At 41.3% G+C, this 20,000-nt stretch overlaps 1 protein-coding gene across 3 annotated transcripts in view; it reads right to left on the bottom strand.

Annotated features, from left to right (window-relative positions):
• MET (MET proto-oncogene, receptor tyrosine kinase) overlaps window positions 1-20,000 on the bottom strand; it is a 137,209-nt gene that overhangs the window by 58,614 nt on the left and 58,595 nt on the right. For all 3 annotated transcript variants that reach the window (XM_040411368.1, XM_040411377.1, XM_040411384.1), the window contains 3 exons: window positions 13,838-14,029; window positions 8,526-8,660; window positions 7,724-7,897 (listed from right to left, as the gene is read on the bottom strand). In XM_040411368.1, the coding sequence (XP_040267302.1) occupies window positions 7,724-7,897; window positions 8,526-8,660; window positions 13,838-14,029 (501 nt within the window). The remainder of the gene's footprint in view (window positions 1-7,723; window positions 7,898-8,525; window positions 8,661-13,837; window positions 14,030-20,000) is intronic.

The raw sequence follows: 20,000 nt of genomic DNA, 5'->3' as shown, positions 1-20,000 counted from the left end.
CCCCTTTAAATTTTACACAGTGTCCCAACTATTTTAGAATTGCGGGTTGTAGATTGATATTAGATAAACAGATAGAAATAGATAGATAGACAGATTTCTGTACAGCAACCATTTCATATTTATTTGCATTTATGAAACTGCACAATTAATGTCTGTAACCTGAAAAGACATTTTGGGAACAATGAATTGCATGGAAGGAAGTCCTAAACACGTTCAGCTCAATTAGGTGTATGCAGAACAAGAAACATATTCTGATTCCTTTGCACACACTACATACGGCCATTATTCCTCTGAACTTTGTTTGCCTCCTATTCTTTCGGTAATAGAAATAGTGAAATATGCCAAGCTGTGCAGTGACAATTATTAAAGGAAAGGCTTTTTTTCCATATTGTAAATTGTGTTAAAATGACAACAATGGTGGGAAAAATACAAACATGTCATTATGAGGCATTATATTGTTCTTTAACAACATAGGTAAAAAGGGACCAAAATGAGTAATATAACAATTTAGTCCAAAATATAATAATAATATAAGAATTTGCCCCTCAAATGATTTCTTCTATTTCTGCTGATTCGACACATTTGAATGTTTCAGCTTTAAAATGATCATTCCATTTATTGAAGATTTATTCAAAACCTATATTGTCTATGTAAAAAGTAATTGTCTCCAAAACCTAATAACTAGTTGGTCCACCAAATGTTGCTACGTCTGCTCAGCTCCTCCTGCTCTATAACATGGTGCTTTCAGATTGCATTGCATTTTTTGGTGACAGGTTCTCTTTAAGTATGATGTTTGAGAACAGGGTCAAGAGATTTTACAATAGCAAGATGAACTTTTGCTCTAAACTGTAGTGTCATTCACATTTGCCAGGTCAAATCTACATACATGGTTGACTGTCTCTCCATATAAGAGAGACAGTTTATTGGTATATACTACCTATAAACAGATTTCTGGTACATGACATTATTTTCTCCATTCAGCTCTGAAGCTTTTGTTGAAATTCAGCATAAGGTCAGAGGTTTATCTCTCTTCTGCCAGCAAACCTGTTAGACAGAGCTAAAACTGTGTAACAGCCTTCTGAGCTCACACAATGCTCCGCTGTCTACAGCTTGCATTGATGTCATTTTGCTTGTGTATTTAAATGAAGAAGAATACATCATGCTATAAAAGATAAGCACAAGCCATTTCTAGCTAAAAGGTTACTTTTTTGTAGATTTATACTACAAATATTGTAAAGTTGCTTTATACAAGTTGGAAACCTTCTATGGCTGTAACTATCAAAACTAGCCATAAAACTCTACAATAAACCACTAATTCTAATGATCGGTCGTGTTTCCTCTTTATAGAAAAGCTGTTTGGTATTGTTTGTATTTTTGAATAGATAAGAGCCATAATATTCTCCATTTGGTGGTGAACTTAAGTTATGAAGAGAATATGAGACAATGGCTCTTTGTGATAATCAGGGTAGCAAACTACATGATACATAAAGCAACATCTCCTGGTCCAATTTCATGGTTATCCATCTTTGTGCAATTAATTGAAATCTTATATTTGGAGTTACCGAATTTTTCACTTTATAAGATGCACTTTTCCCCCCCCAAAAGTGGAGGAAAAAAGTCAGTGTGTCTTATAAAACGAATATTATTGAGCACTTCTATTACGGAAGCGCTCACTAGTAATGCAGGAGGCTCGGGGAGCGATGAGTGAAGCACTGCTAGGGCTGTACTCACTGCTCCCTGGTATTCCTTCAGGTGCCGCACTGCACATGTCCTGATTGCATACATATTTTGTCTTTGATGGGTTTCTGATCTGAGGTCTAATGGGAGTCTAATCTGAGGTTTGATACTGGGATCTGATTGGAGTTCTGATATGGGGGTCTGATCTGAGGTCTGATATGGGGGTCCTATCTCAGGTCTGATATGGTGATCTAATCTGAGGTGTGATATGGGGGTCTGGTCTGAAGTCTGATGAAGATTGGGGGTCTGATGAAGACTGGGGTCTGTACTGAGGTCTGATGAAAATATTTTTTTTCCCTTATTTTCCTCCTTTAAAACCTAGGTGTGTCTTATCATCAGGTGCATCTTATAAAGCGATAAATAAAGTACATAACTACTAATGATGAAGCTAAAGGTACTTGAAAGCACACATCTCTGAATGTCATCCTTGGTTTTTTACATGCTACAATGTCTAACACAGGCAAAGCAAAGACAACATAGACAGCAAAAGTCTTCTAATAAATATTACATACAGACAGTGTGACACTAATTATATTATTCCATAATAACCCATTTTAGTTTTTTTTTTCTACTGGAACAAACATGTATATTCATTATTTACCTCTTAGGACAATGTTTCCTCTAATAACCGACCTTGAGGTTTGTGTTAATTGGAAACCATCCATGGAATATGGTTGCATAAAATCAGAAAATTGGAGGCACAGGTGAGTTCACCATGGATGTGTAATGCAGCTACATGCATGAATTCTTTTGTGTGTCTACATATTGCTACTTTTGTGTGTAAGACTAGGCAGTTATGTAAAGAGCTATAATAAAATACACTGTGGTAATAGTTCAGACTTTATAACAAAGCGCCACAGCTATTTACTCACAACTAACATGTAAATGGAATAGGAGAATGCATAACTAAAAACTCACTAATACATTGATATCATTGGAACTGGTCCATGGCTATTTAGAGTGTACCTGTACTTCATGTTATAGTGACATATTAAAAGTTTTGATTGGTGGGGTTCTGAGTGCTGAGACGAAGTGCTCACACAGACTGCTCTCTCCTCAATGCAGGAGATGGATATGTGATTGTCTCATAGACTTTCTATTCAGCCAGTCTTCGGCAGTGAGGAGAGAGTGCTGAATGTGAGCGCTCCTTTCTCCTTGTTCTAGCAATCAGGTATTATCAAATTTATCAAATTTGTAAAAAAAGAAATTCCTTTTTCTAACGCATCTTGACCAAAACATCCGTATTTGTGGGAATTTCTGTGATTCCCGGGAAACAATATTATATACTGGTAAATTTCACACTCTGAAAAGTCCAAGGAAAACACAATGGGTACATTTATCAATACATTGTTAATTAAAAGCTGGAGTAAAAGGGCCCTGGGCCCTCTCTTGGGTGACTTGTATCATATTTATCAAGCAGCTAAAAGCATTTATTTTTTATAGGCTAAACACATCTACAAACTCAATTCTCTTTCATTTCTCTTGGTATGTAAGAACTGCTATGCTTTTGCTATTTTTGGGACATCATTATATTTATGGTGATATTTAGACTAAAATATGTTGACTATGTTATGACATGTCTGAGCACTGGAATTCACAGAAGAGAGGGGACCCCATACAAAAGATCAGAATGGGTCCCCTATCAGAGTCTCCAGGTTTGCCCTCTTTATGCTTCCGATAACCCCTGGACTATTTCATCATATGTTAATAATTCTGGAGAGAAGAGTTGCACAAAAGTTATTACCACCTAATAGCAAAGAGGATAGGACCAACTCGAGCTAGAATCCCTCTCATCAGGGCCCAGTATCAGCCCCATAGTCTGCCTCTTTGGTATGGACACCCTTGGGTCACAGCTGGTGCAGAGCTTGACCTTGCTTTATAGCAATAAATACTCTTTTAACAATTATTACAAAGTCCTGAACTCTAGCTGATCAGCTGTTCGAAGAGTCCACTGTGCTCCATGAGCACTTAGACCTCTTCCAAGGCCAATGACGTCACTGTACATCGGTCACGTGGCCTAGGTGCAGCTCAGTCCCATTCCAATGAATGAGGCTGAGATGCAATACCAAGCACAGCCACTATACAATTTACGGTGCAGTGCTTGATAAACTGTGAGGAGGTCATGGTGGTCACCAGAACTCAGGTGAATGCATCGGCTTCTTCAAATAGCTGATCGCCGCCGATCTGATATTGATGACCTATGCTCATAGGCTCATCAATATCAGATTCCCAGATAACCCCTTTTACTTCTGTAGTAAAAAGCTTTCCAGTGCTATTACTTGAAACTCTTCAATTAATTAGCTTGAAGTAACTGAATGTAAGAGAAAAATACTATAAGAGAAAAACAAGTAAAATCCTCCTGTCATCTCCATGTGACAGATGCATTATATATAAGCAGTCCGTTTAATGAATTGGCACTTGAAATGATATCTCTACTTACATGAATCATTTTCTCCACATCTAGAAATGGATCTAATTAAATACATTCACATGAATAAAAATAGTCTAAAACTGTAAATAAGAGAAAGCATAAAAACTTGGGCGTGGGCTCTGGGAAATCTATCTCATTTAATTACATCCATTGCCAATGTGAAAATGCTCTTAAATATGGCATACATAAACATGAATGCTTTTACATGGCAGTTTAACTTGCCTATCGTGTACAGGAATATTAAATGCAAACAAACTTAGTTTGGATGACCCAGATAACATGCAAATTTGAAGGCGCACTTAAATTGCGCAATTGTCGGGCAGATTAAAGGGAATGAATGTTCCTATGAATGTCAGCTCACGATAATCTACACGTGTAAAGGTGACGCAGATCACCCGATGAATGAGCAAAATGCTTATTCATCGGATGAAATGATGTTTGGTGCAGACACCTCCACCATCGTTTCTGGGCAGCAGATTGTGCTGTGTGAACAGCGATCTGATGTCCAGAAACAATGAAATTGTAAGCTTCACCCCCACTCACGAGCAGGTGATTGTTGGGAATTCACGATAATTCTCCGCTAGCCTGCGCAGTGTAAATGCACCTAGTTATGCACATTCTGATACTTCATGTTAGGTCTGCTTTATTTGGCTATAATATGGGTGCAATACTTGAACCCACCTCTCTAGGCTCCATAGAATGCCTTCATACATTTCAGGACTCACTTGACTCTTACCAACGTACTCTAAATAAAGTGCCCTATAGACCTTATTGCAGTATTGGGGCTGATCATTACACTAAAACTATGGTCACATCTCTTCAGAGCCTTACTTCGATGAATATATGTTGGGAGTACTCCCTAACACATAGTTCTGATAGAAGGCTCTAAGATATGCCACTATGAAGACATACAATGGCACACATCAGCCATGGTCTACAAAAAAAAGTATATATTATAGTGAAGAGCTGTCACTGCTGCTGAAGAGGCTCCCCCCTGCCACTTGACTAACAATCTTGTGCCTGCACTGCTGCTCCGAGTAGCACAGCAAGCACAGAGGCTCTGCTTCTGCCTCTGGAGCAGTGATTGTTCCTGCGCCACGATACGGAATCAGCTGCTCAGGCACGAGATTGAGATGTCTGGCCCTGTCATTCATGCAAGAGGAGAAAGCTTCGTCAGCAGCGGGGACAGCCCCTCGCAGGTCAAGAACTCATTATGGTGAATAAATTGGCTTGCTCATAACTACAGGAATTGTTTAAAGGGGTTGTGTCACTTCAGCAAATAGCATTTAACATGTAGAGAAAGTTAATACAAGGCACTTACTAATGTATTGTATCCATATTGCTTCCTTTCCTGGCTTGTTTCATTTTTCCATCACATTATACTCTGCTCATTTCTATGGTTACGACCACCCTGCAATCCATCAGTGGTGGTCGTGTTTGCACACTATAGGAAAAAGCACCAGCCTATGTGCGCTCCCACGATCCCAGCCGCCAAAGAGGCCAGTGGTTTTTTCTATAGTGTGCAAGCATGGCCAGTGCTGATGGATTTCAGGGTGGTCGTAACCATGGATACGAGCAGCGTATAATGTGATGGAAAAATGAATATAGGCAGTAATGGTAGCAATATGGATAATAACAATCCCCATTTAATACTTTTGTCCGTTATCGACCTCGATACCGGGATTTGACATTTTTCGATACTAGGATGCGCTACTGCGCAGTCTAGTATGACAGAGAATGGAGCACGCTGCTCTCAGCGCGCGCCATGTTCCCTTAGCAGTACAGGGGAGAAGGAGTCACTCTCTCCCTCCCCCTGTGCCACCGCTGCCACCAATGAGGAGAGAGAGGGGCGGAGGAGGGGAGGGCGCACTGTGCCACCAATGAAAGTTAACAAGAGGACCTTTAATGGGTCCATACTTTATTAGCTAAGTAGCAGGACATGTAGGGCATGCCCCGCTGTGGCCCCCGTTAAAGTCTCCCGCGCTGTATGATAAGTAACAGCATCGGTACACCAGAGTGGAGACATCAGCTTTTATCCTTGGGAGTTCCTTCTCCCTGTAGCGCTGTCCAATCGCAGCACAGAACGTCACAGCCAGGGAAAAAAAAAAACTCCTTCCTCCTTAGCATACAGAGCGGGAGACTGTAATGGAAGCCACAGCGACGCAAAGGAGCAGCGCCCAGAAATAATAGTAAGTGCAGGGACATCCCCCATGTATGTCCTACATGTCCTGCTACTTAGTTAATAAAGTTACCCCTGGGGGTTAACTACCGCTGATCGCGGCTTCCTGTCATAGTGGCTGGGTGATGGCTATGTGATTCTGCTGCCCGGACCCAGCCTCCTGTATTAAACATTAATTATCATTAGTGGCGCAGTAGGCCCTCCCTCCTCCTCAGTATTAAAATCATTTGTGGTGCAGTGTGCCCCCCTCAACCCCCCCAGTATTAAAATCATTGGTGGCAGTAGGCCACAGGGTCACCTCTCCCCTCCTCCTCATTCGTGGTGCAGTGGCAGTTCTGATGGTGCAGTGGCAGTGTAATCCTGGGGCTCCGATCGGTTACCATGGCAGCCAGGACGCCACTGAAGTCCTTGTTGCCATGGTAAGCTCCCTGCTGCTGTGTGCACTATGCACAGGGCAGCAGGGAGAGTGTGAGATCCTATTCACACTAATAGAGCTCTATTAGGGTGATAGGACAAGGGATTAAAAGATCCCAGGTTCTAGCCCCTAAGGGGGGGAAATAGTTTAAAAAAAGTTAAAAAAAACACCAAAATATTAAGTATAAATCACCCCCTTTCCCAATTTTACATATAAAATATAAACAATAAATAAATAAACATATTATATATTGCCATGTCCGAAAAGTCCAAACTATTAAAATCTAAAAAAAATCTCCTATGCAGTGAACGCTGTAACAGAAAAAAAAAAAAACTGCATGATTCGCCATTTTTTTTTGTCGCCTTGTCCCCCCAAAAATAGGATAGAACTGTTTGATTATGGGCCGGACGTTCCATAAAATGTGGAACGCACGTGGCTTCTTTTGGTGTTTTTATTTTTTTCACGTGGTATCAAGTATTGCAATACTTTTTTATGGTATAGAAACCGAATCAAGATTTTGGTATCGAAACAACCCTAAATCAACACGAGCAAAATATTGCATGATATTAAAACTGCAAGTGTAAGCCTGCCACATATGAGCCATGTCCCAACATATACCGTACATGAGCCGAGAAAAGATGTTTTTGCAGATTTGACTCTTCAGCTGTTTACTCCGACAGCTAAGGATTCCAAAATGAACAGTTCATTACATGCCTGTTTCCAGTGCGGATCCTTATGTCAGAGGGCGGTGTAATTCTAGTTTTCAGAGTCCAGTAATTTATGAGTCTTATCTGGGTTAGTAACACAGATTATTTCCTAAACTGGGAAACACGTAACAGCCGAGGAAATTATCTACAACTAATACCAAACAATTAAAACCTTGATAATAGTTGGGTCAATTCAAAATTTACCATTGTTGTGCCCCATGTAAGCAACTTCGTATACTCATCAAATTCTTTACCTTACTCACGACTGGAGAGCAGATTTCTTGAGTCCATTCGTTATTTGAACAATCCTTTCTTGTGGAGCAATGATCTTTGCACCAGCCACACTTCATATATGCAGGGCTTGAGATGCAACTGCTGCAGGACCTTTGCTGCTCGCACCCGAGGCCTGTTAATGGAACTTTCATTATCTGCAATACATATATATATACATAGAAATTAATAAATGTGTTCTGCAGTCAGTGACATGGCTAATCCGTGTGCTTGACATGAAAACACAGGATTCTATGTAATCTATATCCATCCTCCAAAGGTTGCAATAAATATATTTTTTGGTAGAAGTTTGTTTTTCCCTCTGTGTTCCATGTGACCTTCTGCATTGACAGTAAAATGGTTCCGTATTCCTGTTGACCTCAGACAATAAAGAATGTGATCTCATGCAAGGAACTCTATACAACCTCCATGTACAGGGCTCTAATACAAAACCCATGGAAGTCTAGGGAGTTCTACTGGACCTTTGTATTCCTCTGATTTCATAGGCCATCAATATCAAAATCCTGGACAACCCTTTTAAGTATAGAAATTGGTGCCCTACAGTATGAGATAATGTGAACTGTATAACTACAATCCGATATAGCAAAGAAAATATCTCTTGAATAAAACATTTTGTCCAGACGTGTACAGATCAATCGCAATGTATTTTATATCCATTACTAAGTTTTAGTGATGCCAACAATCATTATTAACCCAAACCATATATACTATATATACCGTTATATTATGCATACAATAGTAATAGTCAATCCTAAGAAGTCTTACCTTCATTCCTGTGCTAACTAACATGTAGCCATTATCCGTGGATGTTTCTTTAATAACTACTGTTAGAGAAACAGGATGTTGATCAAGTGGAATATTAACATGGGGTTTAGCATGGCTAGAACGAGAAACGACAACCTGAAAAACAGAAAAGATATTCAGAGGTCACAGATATTTTTGGGCAGAAAATAATTTTATGTATTTTTTATTTTGAAACCTATTTGGCCGGACACTGAGAGCACATCGTGGCAGAGCAAAAAGATGTCCAGTTTTTGCATAAAAAATTGGCTTATATCTACGCCAGCAAGGGACGCTTGATGTACGCCTCCGGAACATGCGCCTAAGGCTACTAGTGTTTCTGCTGGATCCGGCAGGGTTCAGAAAAAAAGCTTCCATTACTGATAATACAACCATCTGCATCCGTTATGAATGGATCCGGTTGTATTATCTTTAACATAGCCAAGACGGATCCGTCATCATGAACTCTATTGAAAGTCAATGGAGGACGGATCCGTTTTCTATTGTGGCAGATTGTGGCAGAGAAAACGGATCCGTCCCCATTGACTTGCATTGGGGGTCATGACAGATCCGTCTTGCTCTTCATCCCAGAACGGAAAGCAACCGCAGCATGTTGCGGTTTGCTCTCCGGTCTGGGAAGGCAACTAAACGGAGCGGAATGCATTTTGGTGCATTCCGTTCTGTTCAGTTCAGTTTTGTCCCCATTGACAAATGAATGGGGACAAAACTGAAGCATTTTTTTTCCGGTATTGAGCCCCAATGACGGATCTCAATACCGGAAAACTAAAACGCTAGTGTGAAAGTAGCCTAAGTTATGTAGACGCTTGCACCTTTACATAATTTAGGAGCATCCACCACCAGCGCAAGAGTATAAATCGCCGGTCTTAATAAATGACCACATATATATTTAGCAGTATTAAAAACCCATTATACTCATTAATCGTTGAACAGAAGGCATAGGGCCAGTCTTTGGTTATGATATCAAGTTTAAAGGTTTCCACAAAGTTTATTATATAAGGAAAAGCTGTCATATGTCTGCAATTTCACAATTCTTGAGTCTTCATGCTCTGGTTCTCGTGCATAATGAACACAACCGCTACTTTATAGCAAGCGACCCAGTCTACAATTTAACAAGTTCATCATGAAATAAACCCTGACATGCCTTTCATATTTCTGTGAAATATCTAATTACCTTGCTGACATTCTTACACAGTGGAGAAGTGATATTAACTGGCAACGCTGCTCGTTTTTACACTTTCCAGAAACACATCCATTGTAAAATACCTGATTCACATTGCACCCAACAGCTGGACTCCGAGCACTATTTCCCAGCCCCAGCCTGGAACCTAACAATGTGAGAGGCTCAAACAGCTGCAACGTTTCTGAAAAAAACTAGCATGAAAAGCTTTTCACCAAGTCCCAGCATAGGAAGGAAGTGAAATTGTTTCTCTTTTCCGCTTTCTGCTTGGCAGCTGCCTCAAGAACTATATTACCCGTCTGCTTTGTCATATTCACACCGTCTAGTAAAAAGCTGTGAGCAGGAGACAAGCCCTAACACTTGTTTAGCCAAAACATCTCACTGCATACGCCACTATTCAGAACTTCAGGCTTCTCACTAAAAACATCTCACTGCATATACGCCACTGTTCAGAACTTCAGGCTTCTCACTAAAAACATCTCACTGCATACGCCACTATTCAGAACTTCAGGCTTCTCACTAAAAACATCTCACTGCATACACCACTATTCAGAACTTCAGACTTCTCACTAAAAACATCTCACTGCATATACGCCACTGTTCAGAACTTCAGGCTTCTCACTAAAAACATCTCACTGCATACGCGACTATTCAGAACTTCAGGCTTCTCACTAAAAACTTCTCACTGCATACACCACTATTCAGAACTTCAGGCTTCTCACTAAAAACTTGTCACTGCATACACCACTATTCAGAACTTCAGGCTTCTCACTAAAAACTTCTCACTGCATACACCACTATTCAGAACTTCAGGCTTCTCACTAAAAACTTCTCACTGCATACGCCACTATTCAGAACTTCAGGCTTCTCACTAAAAACTTCTCACTGCATACACCACTATTCAGAACTTCAGGCTTCTCACTAAAAACATCTGTCCTACTTTAGAAATAATGAATTTTTTCTCATCTTTAACATAGTGAAATTCAGCTACACAGCATTGAATAAACTCAAAATCTGATACACTTATCATACACTTGTGTATAGGTTCAGAATTTTATAGAGAGACTTCCCCTTCACTGCACTTTAACCAGTATATTAAATGATTAAAGAGTAACTAAAGTTTTGTACTAACTTTTAATATGTTGTCCCTAACCCCCTAAAAAATCTTTTTCTAATATACTTTATTTATTAGTTTTCTATTTTTACCATACTTTTTCACCCCTAAAGTGCACCATTCACTGGTGCGCTAAAAATCAGTTCTCGCTACACTGCTGAGCTGTCAGCGGTGTACGGAGTGCGGAGTACTCATTTTATGAATGGGGCCGCAGCTGTGCACGGAGTATGGGCAGGAGCGCTCATTGCTGCTCCTGCGCGTGCTCCCTGGACTATTGGGCCCCTTGCAGACGAGCGTGTCCGGATTATGTCCAGATGCGTGATTTCGCAAACAAAGCCATTCAGTTTTGCTTGCAATCGCATTCAGTTTTTATCGCGCGGGTGCAATGCGATTTACTGCGTTTTGCACGCGCGTGATAAAAAACCGAATGTTTACAAACAACATTTCTTAGCAACCATCCATGAAAATTTTTACGCAGCCCCATTCACTTCTATAGGGCCAGCATTGCGTAAAAATAGCAGAATATAGAACATGCTGCGATTTTCATGCAAAGCAAAAGTGATGCGTGAGAACCACCGCTCATGTACACAGACCCATTTAAATGAATGGGTCCGGATTCCGTGCGGACGCAATGCGTTCGCATCATGCATTGCACCCGCGCGGAATTCTTGCTCGTGTGAAAAGGGCCTTACTAACTGCTGGCATAGCACATGAGTACCCTGTACCCATGTACTATGCCAGGATTAGCTGAGCGGAGCGGGCTCCTGCTTCTGCCTGCTCCGCTAAGCTAAGTGAGCTGACATACAGTTCTCTTAGCTGAGCAGAGCAGGCAGAAGCACGCGAAGTAGTGACATTGTCATGCCTGCTGCGCTGAGCCACAGACAGAGCAGCACAGAGCGGTGCAGACGTGTTCTGCTCTGTTTGTAAGGAAAACATGAGGTAGGTATGTATTATAACTAGAGGCACTTAAGTGGGCATAGCTTTGAAACGGGGGTCATATAGTGGGCTTAGCTGGGTGGGGGCCCTCTAATGGGGCATAACCCTGTTCAGGGGCTTAAGTGTGTGGAGGTCATCACTATGTGTGTGGGGGGTCATCTCAGGGGGCATAACGCTATGAGGGAGGCATCACTCTGTGTGTGTGTGGGGCACCTAAGTCGGCATAACTCTATGACGGGGGCATAACTGTGAGTGGGGGGCACTTAGAGAGCATCGCTGAATTGGTGGTCACTTAAGGAAACATCATATTGTGTGGGGGCCACTTAAGGGAGCATCATACTGTGTGTGGGCATTTAATGTATCATCACACTGTGTGGGGGCACCTGAGGGGAGCAGCAAACTGTGTGGGGGCCACTTAAGGGGGTATCACTCTGTATGGTGGGCATTTAAGGGGACATCATAATGTGTAAGGGGGCACTTAGAGGACATCACTTTGTGTTGGGGACACTTAAAGAGGCCTCATTCTGTGTGTGGGGAACTTAAGGAATCATCCTTCTGTGAGGGGGTACTTGGAGGGGGGTTCATATTATCTGGGGGCAACAAGGGATCGCCCTGTTGTGAGAGGGCACTTAGGGGACATCCTACTGTGAGCAAGCACTTAGAGTCACCCTACTTTGAGGGGGGCACTAAGGGTGCATCATACTCTGTGGGGGCACAAAAGGGATATCATACTGTCCGAGGGGCACTAAGGGGGCATCAATATTGTTAGGTGGCATTAAGAGGACATTCTTATTATGTGGGGAGGCAATAAGGGGGCACTATTACCGTGTGGTTGGCAGACAGGGGTGTGGCTTATTATGAAAAAAAAAATTGCTACAGCACTACAAAACATTGGTGTTGTCTCTCCTTAAAATTGTTTTGCTGCTTAAACCTTCACACTACATCATACCCAGGTATGTGGACCTGTACAAGAAGTACTTGAGTACTCCTCTCACAGAGGGTGCATGCTCCAACATCTAGTGCAAAAAGCTTGTTAAAGAGTCTACAAGACTCCTGGATCCTAAAGGGTTTGTCCTGCCATTTGTCAGGATAGGTCATCAATATCTGATAAGCGGGGGCCTGACTGCCAGCACCGCCACCGATCAGCTGTTTGAAGAGGAGCCGTCACTCAATGTGTGAGCAGCTTCCTGTTCATTACACCATGTGTCGTCTCCTGTTGATCGGCGGCGTAGTGTAATTACAAGTAATCGCTCAATTCAAGTGAATACAGCGAGAACTTTCCATTACACTGCACTTCCAACATGCAGTGTAATGAACAGGAGGGCTGCATGGAGGGCCGTCTCCTCTTCAAACAGCTGATCAGTGGGGGTGCCCCGCCTATCAGATATTGATGGCTTATCCTGACGATAGGTCATCAATATAAATGGCAGGACAACCCCTATAATCATTGGGCCTGTATTTAGTTAATCAAATACTTCCACATAGGTTCCATGTACATCTGGAGAAGTTCCACCGGGTACAGTGCTACATCTGGAGAAGAAGGAGAAAGCTTGAGATGTCTGCTGCTTACTGTACATTAGAACTGCAGTTAAAAAAAGCCATAGACATTTCAGTTCTTGCTTTGAAGTGAAAAACTGTGACTTCATATTTTTGTTTGCAAACAATAATCTAAAACTTCCCCATGAGATGACGAATGGCTGCTCTGTTAGTGGCAATTTGAAGACTGATGCCTAGATAAAGTGTTATCTACACTTTGACTGATGTTGCATGTCAACAGTGTCTCCGAGAAACGTGCAAAGAGCTACTGATGGTCTAGTGAAATCAAAAAGATGTAATCACTGTATAGCAAAAAATCATTGTACTGTTTTACATGCTGTTAATGTTAACGTGCTATTATTTAAGAACACAGCATATTATGTAGTAAGGCTACAGCACTAAGGCGGTTCTGCTGTACAACATAATCTCAATAGATGACAGGCTAGGCATGCTTCAAACTGCATAACTATAAAATCAGGATCACAATGTCTAATGAGTAGTGATTGAGTTTACCTGTATAAAGCGTCCCCCAGATGTGCCTAGATTGGCTATGGTAAGGTCACCTTGAATGAAGACTGAAATGGATGTCAGCAACACATTGTTAAATTGGCCCATTAATAAATCAAGACGCTGTATTGGCAAGGTAACTTCAAATCGATTTTCTTCAATTGGAGATGAACAGTGGGAGACATTCTTTAAATAAGTCTGGAAAGGAAACATACAGCAGGTTACCAGAGTAATGCACAGCAGGACTGTCGTTACAGTTGGTGCTAATCTAGATTTGTTGGTGAATTTACCCTAAACATTTGCAAACGTCAAGATGTGATTTTTATAGAAATAAAGTAATCCATTACAATGAACCAATTCTAATGCTGCTACATGGCTACATGAACTACTTCTGAAAGTAACCATAAACCTAAAAGGGTTTTCCAAGATTTGAATACCAATGACCTATCCTCTGGATAGGTCATCAGTATCGGATCAGTGGGGGCCCAACACTTGGGACTCCTGACGATCAGCTGTTTGAGAAGGCATCGGCGCTCCTGTATAGCGGCTGTGCTTGGTATCACAGCTCAGCCCCATACACTTCTATGGGGTTGTGCTGAGCTACTGTAAGCACCGCTGCCTTCTCGAACAGCTGATCGGTGGGGGTCCCGGGTGTCAGACCCCTGCTAATCAGTATTAAATTCTCGGAAAACCCCTTTAACTTTACAGAGGCTGACTGACAAGGCCATTTTTGGGAGTGAACTGTTCATTCCTGATAACTGCCTGCTCAGTAGAGGAGGTGAAGGCTGCATTTACACAAAGCACTTATCCCTGCTATATGGGAACTGGCAACTGCTACTGTGATCTTTCATCTCCAGACAGATTCGTTGTTTCTGGGCAGCAGACCCCTGCTTATTATACAAGCGTTCATTGACCAATAAGCTTTTCATGTAAAAGGTATAGAACAAGAAGAGATCCAGCACCAGATGTAATCTTGAATAAAAGCCAAAACATTTGCAAATCACAAATACAAAAATGCATAGAAATAAACCCCTTCTGCTAGGCTTATGCGTTTCAGAGAGAATTATTATTTACAGCCTTTGTCACAAGTGGATCCTCCTACCAAACGAAATGATGAGCCGACTATAGAGTATATTCCTTCTAAGCCATGCACATATGTTTTCTCAATGGGGAGAAAGTGATGAGCTGCTTACAGACCCCTATGGCAGCAGCTTATTTCCCACAGAAGTAGGGATAGGACATGTTAAAGGGAACCTGTCATGTTGAACATGGGGTCTGATCTGCAGGCAGCCTGTTATAGAGCAGGAGGAACTGAGCAGATTCATATATAGTTTTATGGAAAAGATTCAGTATAATTTGTCATTTATACATTTACATCCCTGCTCATTCTGGGCTTTGAAGTCCAGGAGACGGTCCTATCAGTGACTGACAGCTATATCTGTATACACAGTCATGGAGGGAAGGCTGTCATCTCTGATAGGACCGTCTCCTTGTCTTCAAAGCCCAGAACGAGCAGGGATGTAAATGTATAAATGACAAGTTATGCTGAATCTTTTACCAAAACCTATATATCAATCTGCTCAGCGCCTCCTGCTCTATAACATGCTGCCTGCAGCTTACTCTGCATTTTCATGGTGACAGGTTCCCTTTAAAGCCAAACATACCCAGGCATTTTTCACCTAGTATCTTAGATACATTACATAGTTGGCCAATCCTGATTAAATTGACAGCTTTGACATTTATTTAATTTGCATGGCCACGGTATGAGACCTGCACATGGAGTTTGTCTATACAGTTGTGTAGACAGATGTGCCAAAGGTGCGACCAACAATAAAGGCAGGTAGACAACAATGTATCAAATTAGTAAAATAGCACAATAATATATACACACATGTACTTGATTCCAGTGTAGACAAGTTTTGATAAAGAATTAGAATTAATTATTAAAGAAATAATTAATTACCGCAAGAATTGATAAAGAATTAGAATTAACCCCTTCACGACATTCGCCATATACAGTATGTCGGGTCTTTAAATATGGCCATAGCTAGAGGGTGCTAGACAGGTTTTGTGTGTACTAATAGGACAGCGGCCATTTTATTTCCCCTGATGATTGCTGTCTGGACAAAACGAGCCGTTAGAACTAATGATAGGTATTTGGGAATATAGTTATAATAAAGTAATATTAAAATATTAGTATTTTCTTAATTCCTGGAGAACCCCTTTAAGAAGAACACAGTGCTTGCACGAGCAGCCTCTTCAAACAGCTGATCAGCGGGGATGCAGGGGTGTTGGACCCCCGGCAGATCTGATACTGGTGATCCTCGGGATAGGTCACTGGTATCATGCACAATCTTTTTTAACATGCTGATCCTTCTTGTCCTTGGAGAACTACTGCTAATATAAGCAGTCTGGACAATGTTAATGTGTGAATTTTATGTATTATTTCATTCTTTTCTTTATTGTAGAAGGTGGCGAGCATGTGCTGTGATGCTATGATTCCTTAGGAGGGAGGCTGTAAGAAATCTTTATCCTATTTTTACCATATCTAGGCTAGATATTAGAATCTATGTTACGTAAGAAGGCGGGGACTCAGTATCTATTTCAGATGCATGAATACAGTTACACAGTATCTCAACTTTTACCAAATCATTGCTGCTGCTGCTGCAATTAGCCATTGCTAAAAATACACAGAAGTCTGTACTGGTTCTGCAGTGATACGCTTTATTCTATTCTCAGGTGTTTATTATACGTTTATGCATGCACCTCCAATAAACTCCGATCTGATTCATCATAGGTTTCATGCTCATGTAGTCTAGACAGTTCATTAAAATTCTGGAGTAGTGTATTGTACCTCAGGATTCTTCTCTCTGAGCACGCTAACTGCCCTGAAAATTCAATAGGAATCCATTAATTGGTAATGCGGTTAATATTGATGATGGCCTTTCATTTCAGACAGATGATACTGGCCACGTATAGGTCCCCATGAGGACCAACATCAATGAAACGGTCTGCAGAAGCGGCGTACTATATTATTTCCTCCTGTCGTAACTTACATTCGATTATCCTACTTTGTGCAGATCTTAATCTACACAGGAGTACAATGCCTGCCTAATGCTGGTTTCTTCAGTTCCCTAGCAGTTCTGCTGTATAAAACAGACATAAAGCTACACACTTATTTAAGGGTTAAATAAGTTATGTTTTTGCTAGTTTTACATGTAAGAATTGTGCCTCCGAAGTTGATGTTCATGATATTTGCACATTACTGATGACACACTACCTATGGGCTCCAGATCTTTGCAGTTTTTCTGTTTCAAACCCATGCTTGAAATGCTTGCCATGAGTTTGGCTTCTGAAACCTCTGGCGATCATCTGTGGAAGGTGCCGCCAGTGATATACTTCTCCTGCAGTCACCGCAGTGTAGTAGTACATGCCATACAGATGTCCAATCTTTACTTTAGCTTGAGTGGCTGTGTGGCTGCTGGGTCCCATTGCCTGCTGGAGCGGTGTGGGGACGCGATGGTCGCTGCACAGTGCCGCGACAAAGTTAGAGTAGGTCCCCACTTGAAGAGGCGACCTTGTCGCGGTAAGTGGGCCTATGCTCTTTGATCAAACTGTATACTAATGCCTCCTAATTGTGCATAGCATAAGGTTATATTTATTGATAATAGTGCTGTAAAGCCATGTTTTATCATGCTGGAAATTTAAACAGTTGTTATATCAAAAGCATAGTAATGAGGATGTGCGATTTAGATTCTCTCTTACATATTGAATAAATTTACTTTAGCTTGAATTTGGTTAAGAAATTTCTCATTAATCAAATTCATTTCAATATTGCAGAATGCCAGCAAAAGGCTTAACAGGCAGCAATTCACAGCGCAACCATTAAGTGGTCAGACATAGACACATACAGAATAGACATCTTGTGACACAACATTGCGAAATCAGTTTTTTTTAACCTGTTCTCAACTAATCTACGAGTGTATATACGTCAGTGTTTGGGACTTTAATTATGGCACCTGCTCACGAGCACAGCAGGCACCATAGCTGCCGGGTGTCTGCTTTTTTAAACAGCAGGCACCCGGGGCTAATGTATATGATCGACAATAATGTCGCTCGCACACATTTAACCACTCAGATACCATGGTCAAATGTGATCACGGCATCTGGGTGGTCAAAAACCAGGAGCACACGCTCCTGGCCCTGCACTGGCTCCTCCTAGTAAGGATAGGTGGCGCCGGATGCACTGTTCAGCAGCCTCTGTCCTCTTGTGTGACAGGAGGCTGCCGCACATTAGTTCCTAAGGAGAGCCTGCCTGTGGCAGGGTTCCATAGGAACTTAGTGTAATTGTCATAGACTCTGATGCTAATGCATTGGAGTCTATGAGAGAAGCAATCTAATGATTACTTGTTATAGTTCTCTATTGGAACTATTGAAAAGTGTAAAACAAAAGAAAAGTTTAAAAAAATATTTTACAAAATAAAAAATAGAAAAAAATCAAGTCTCCCCCTTTCCCCAAAATTAAAAATACATAAATAAGTAAAAAAAATAAACATGATGGGAATCACTGAGTGCAAAAACACCCATACTAATAAAATATAACAATATTTATACTATACGACAAATGGCAAAATGGAAAAAAGTCAAAGCAGCCGATTTGCTGTATTTTGGTCACTTTGCCTCCCACAAAAATAAATAAATAAATAAATAAAGTAATCAAAAGTCATACACACCCCAAAATGGTATCAATGAAAATTACAGATAGCCCTGCAAAAATTAGCTCTGCGTACACATAAAAATAAATAAAAGTTATGGGGTTAAGAATATTGTGATGCACAGAAAAAATTTGTTTTTCCAAAAGTTTTTGAAAATACAAGAAAGACTATTAAAATGTGGTTGTAATTGCATTGATCCGTAGAATGAAAGTAACTGATCAGTTTTACCACAAAGGAAATGCTGTAAAAACAAACCTATAAAACTGTGGCCGAATTGTGTTTATTTTTTATTATTCCCCGCCATTGTAAGATCCTCACCTGTCTCGCACTCCGGTGTGACCAAAAAGGGTCCTCGTGGAGCTGCGGGACAGGTTACGTGTCTCCATTGATACACCAGCTCCGATCCCTTTGTGAACCGACGCGGGGATGCGTTCGCATGTGCGCTGGAGGGGAAGACTGCATGGCCTTCGGGGACAGCTTGGCCGGGCTAGTGGCAGTACGCTGTGGCCAAGCTTGTCTCCGGTGCCTATTGCGGATTCCATTCCGGTGTCCATGTCGACGCGCTCGCGCACTCTCTCAGCGGTCGCACGTACTTACGTATAGCACCTGGCCGCAAGTTCAAAGCAGATTAAGGGGCCGGCATTGGTCTAATTGAATAATGACCGACCAAAGCCTTGTACACAGGTGTAGAGCAGGATCATTACTCATGGGGATTGGACACTTGGCGCCCTGGGATTTGTTAACAGGCACATAAAAGGTGGCCTCCCAGGTTGGTCAGTGCCCACTGATATCCTGACTGAAGTTTGCTGGGACTCCGTCCATTCCAGTGGGACCCAGGACCCGGGACTTTCCGTGACGCATCCGTTCACCTGGCAAGTTGCACAGAGACTTATGCACGGATCGGGACTACTTCTGGCTTTTTCTTCATTTTTTGTTTGCCTGATATTTGCCCAGTGAAGTTTACCTGGACTTTGTTTATTTTGTTAATAAACCCCTTTGACTTCATCCTCACTGGTCTGTTTCGTTGGTGCCTTGCATTACAGCCATTTTGAATTTTCTTCCAACTTGTCCCACATAAAACAAGCTTTCATAAGACTATGTGAATGGAAAAATAAAAAAGTGATGGCTTTGGGAAGGTTGGGAGAAAAAAATGGAAAATCTACCGGTCATTAAGTGGTTAAGAAGGCGGCCATCCCTGGATATGCTGAGCCAAGATGAAAGGTAAGGAAGGACAGACCGGTATATTCAAATGAATATCTGTCCTTGTAATTCATGGACATGCAGAGTCTACCTAAGTGGGAACTGTTTTAGATCCTGAAATACCTACCAAGTTCATATATCCCTAGAGAGCACATTGAAAATAGTTGTCTTAATGATACATTTCCTTTAAGCTTCTGTTTTATAGATGCACATATACATTGCCTGAAAAATCCAATTGGGTGTTACCAATCACT

This window comes from Bufo bufo, chromosome 1 (genome assembly GCF_905171765.1).
Source record: "Bufo bufo chromosome 1, aBufBuf1.1, whole genome shotgun sequence".
In the NCBI taxonomy this organism is placed as follows: Eukaryota; Metazoa; Chordata; class Amphibia; order Anura; family Bufonidae; genus Bufo; species Bufo bufo.
Note: the sequence above shows the minus strand (reverse complement) of the source record. Positions and strands in the feature narration are given on the sequence as shown.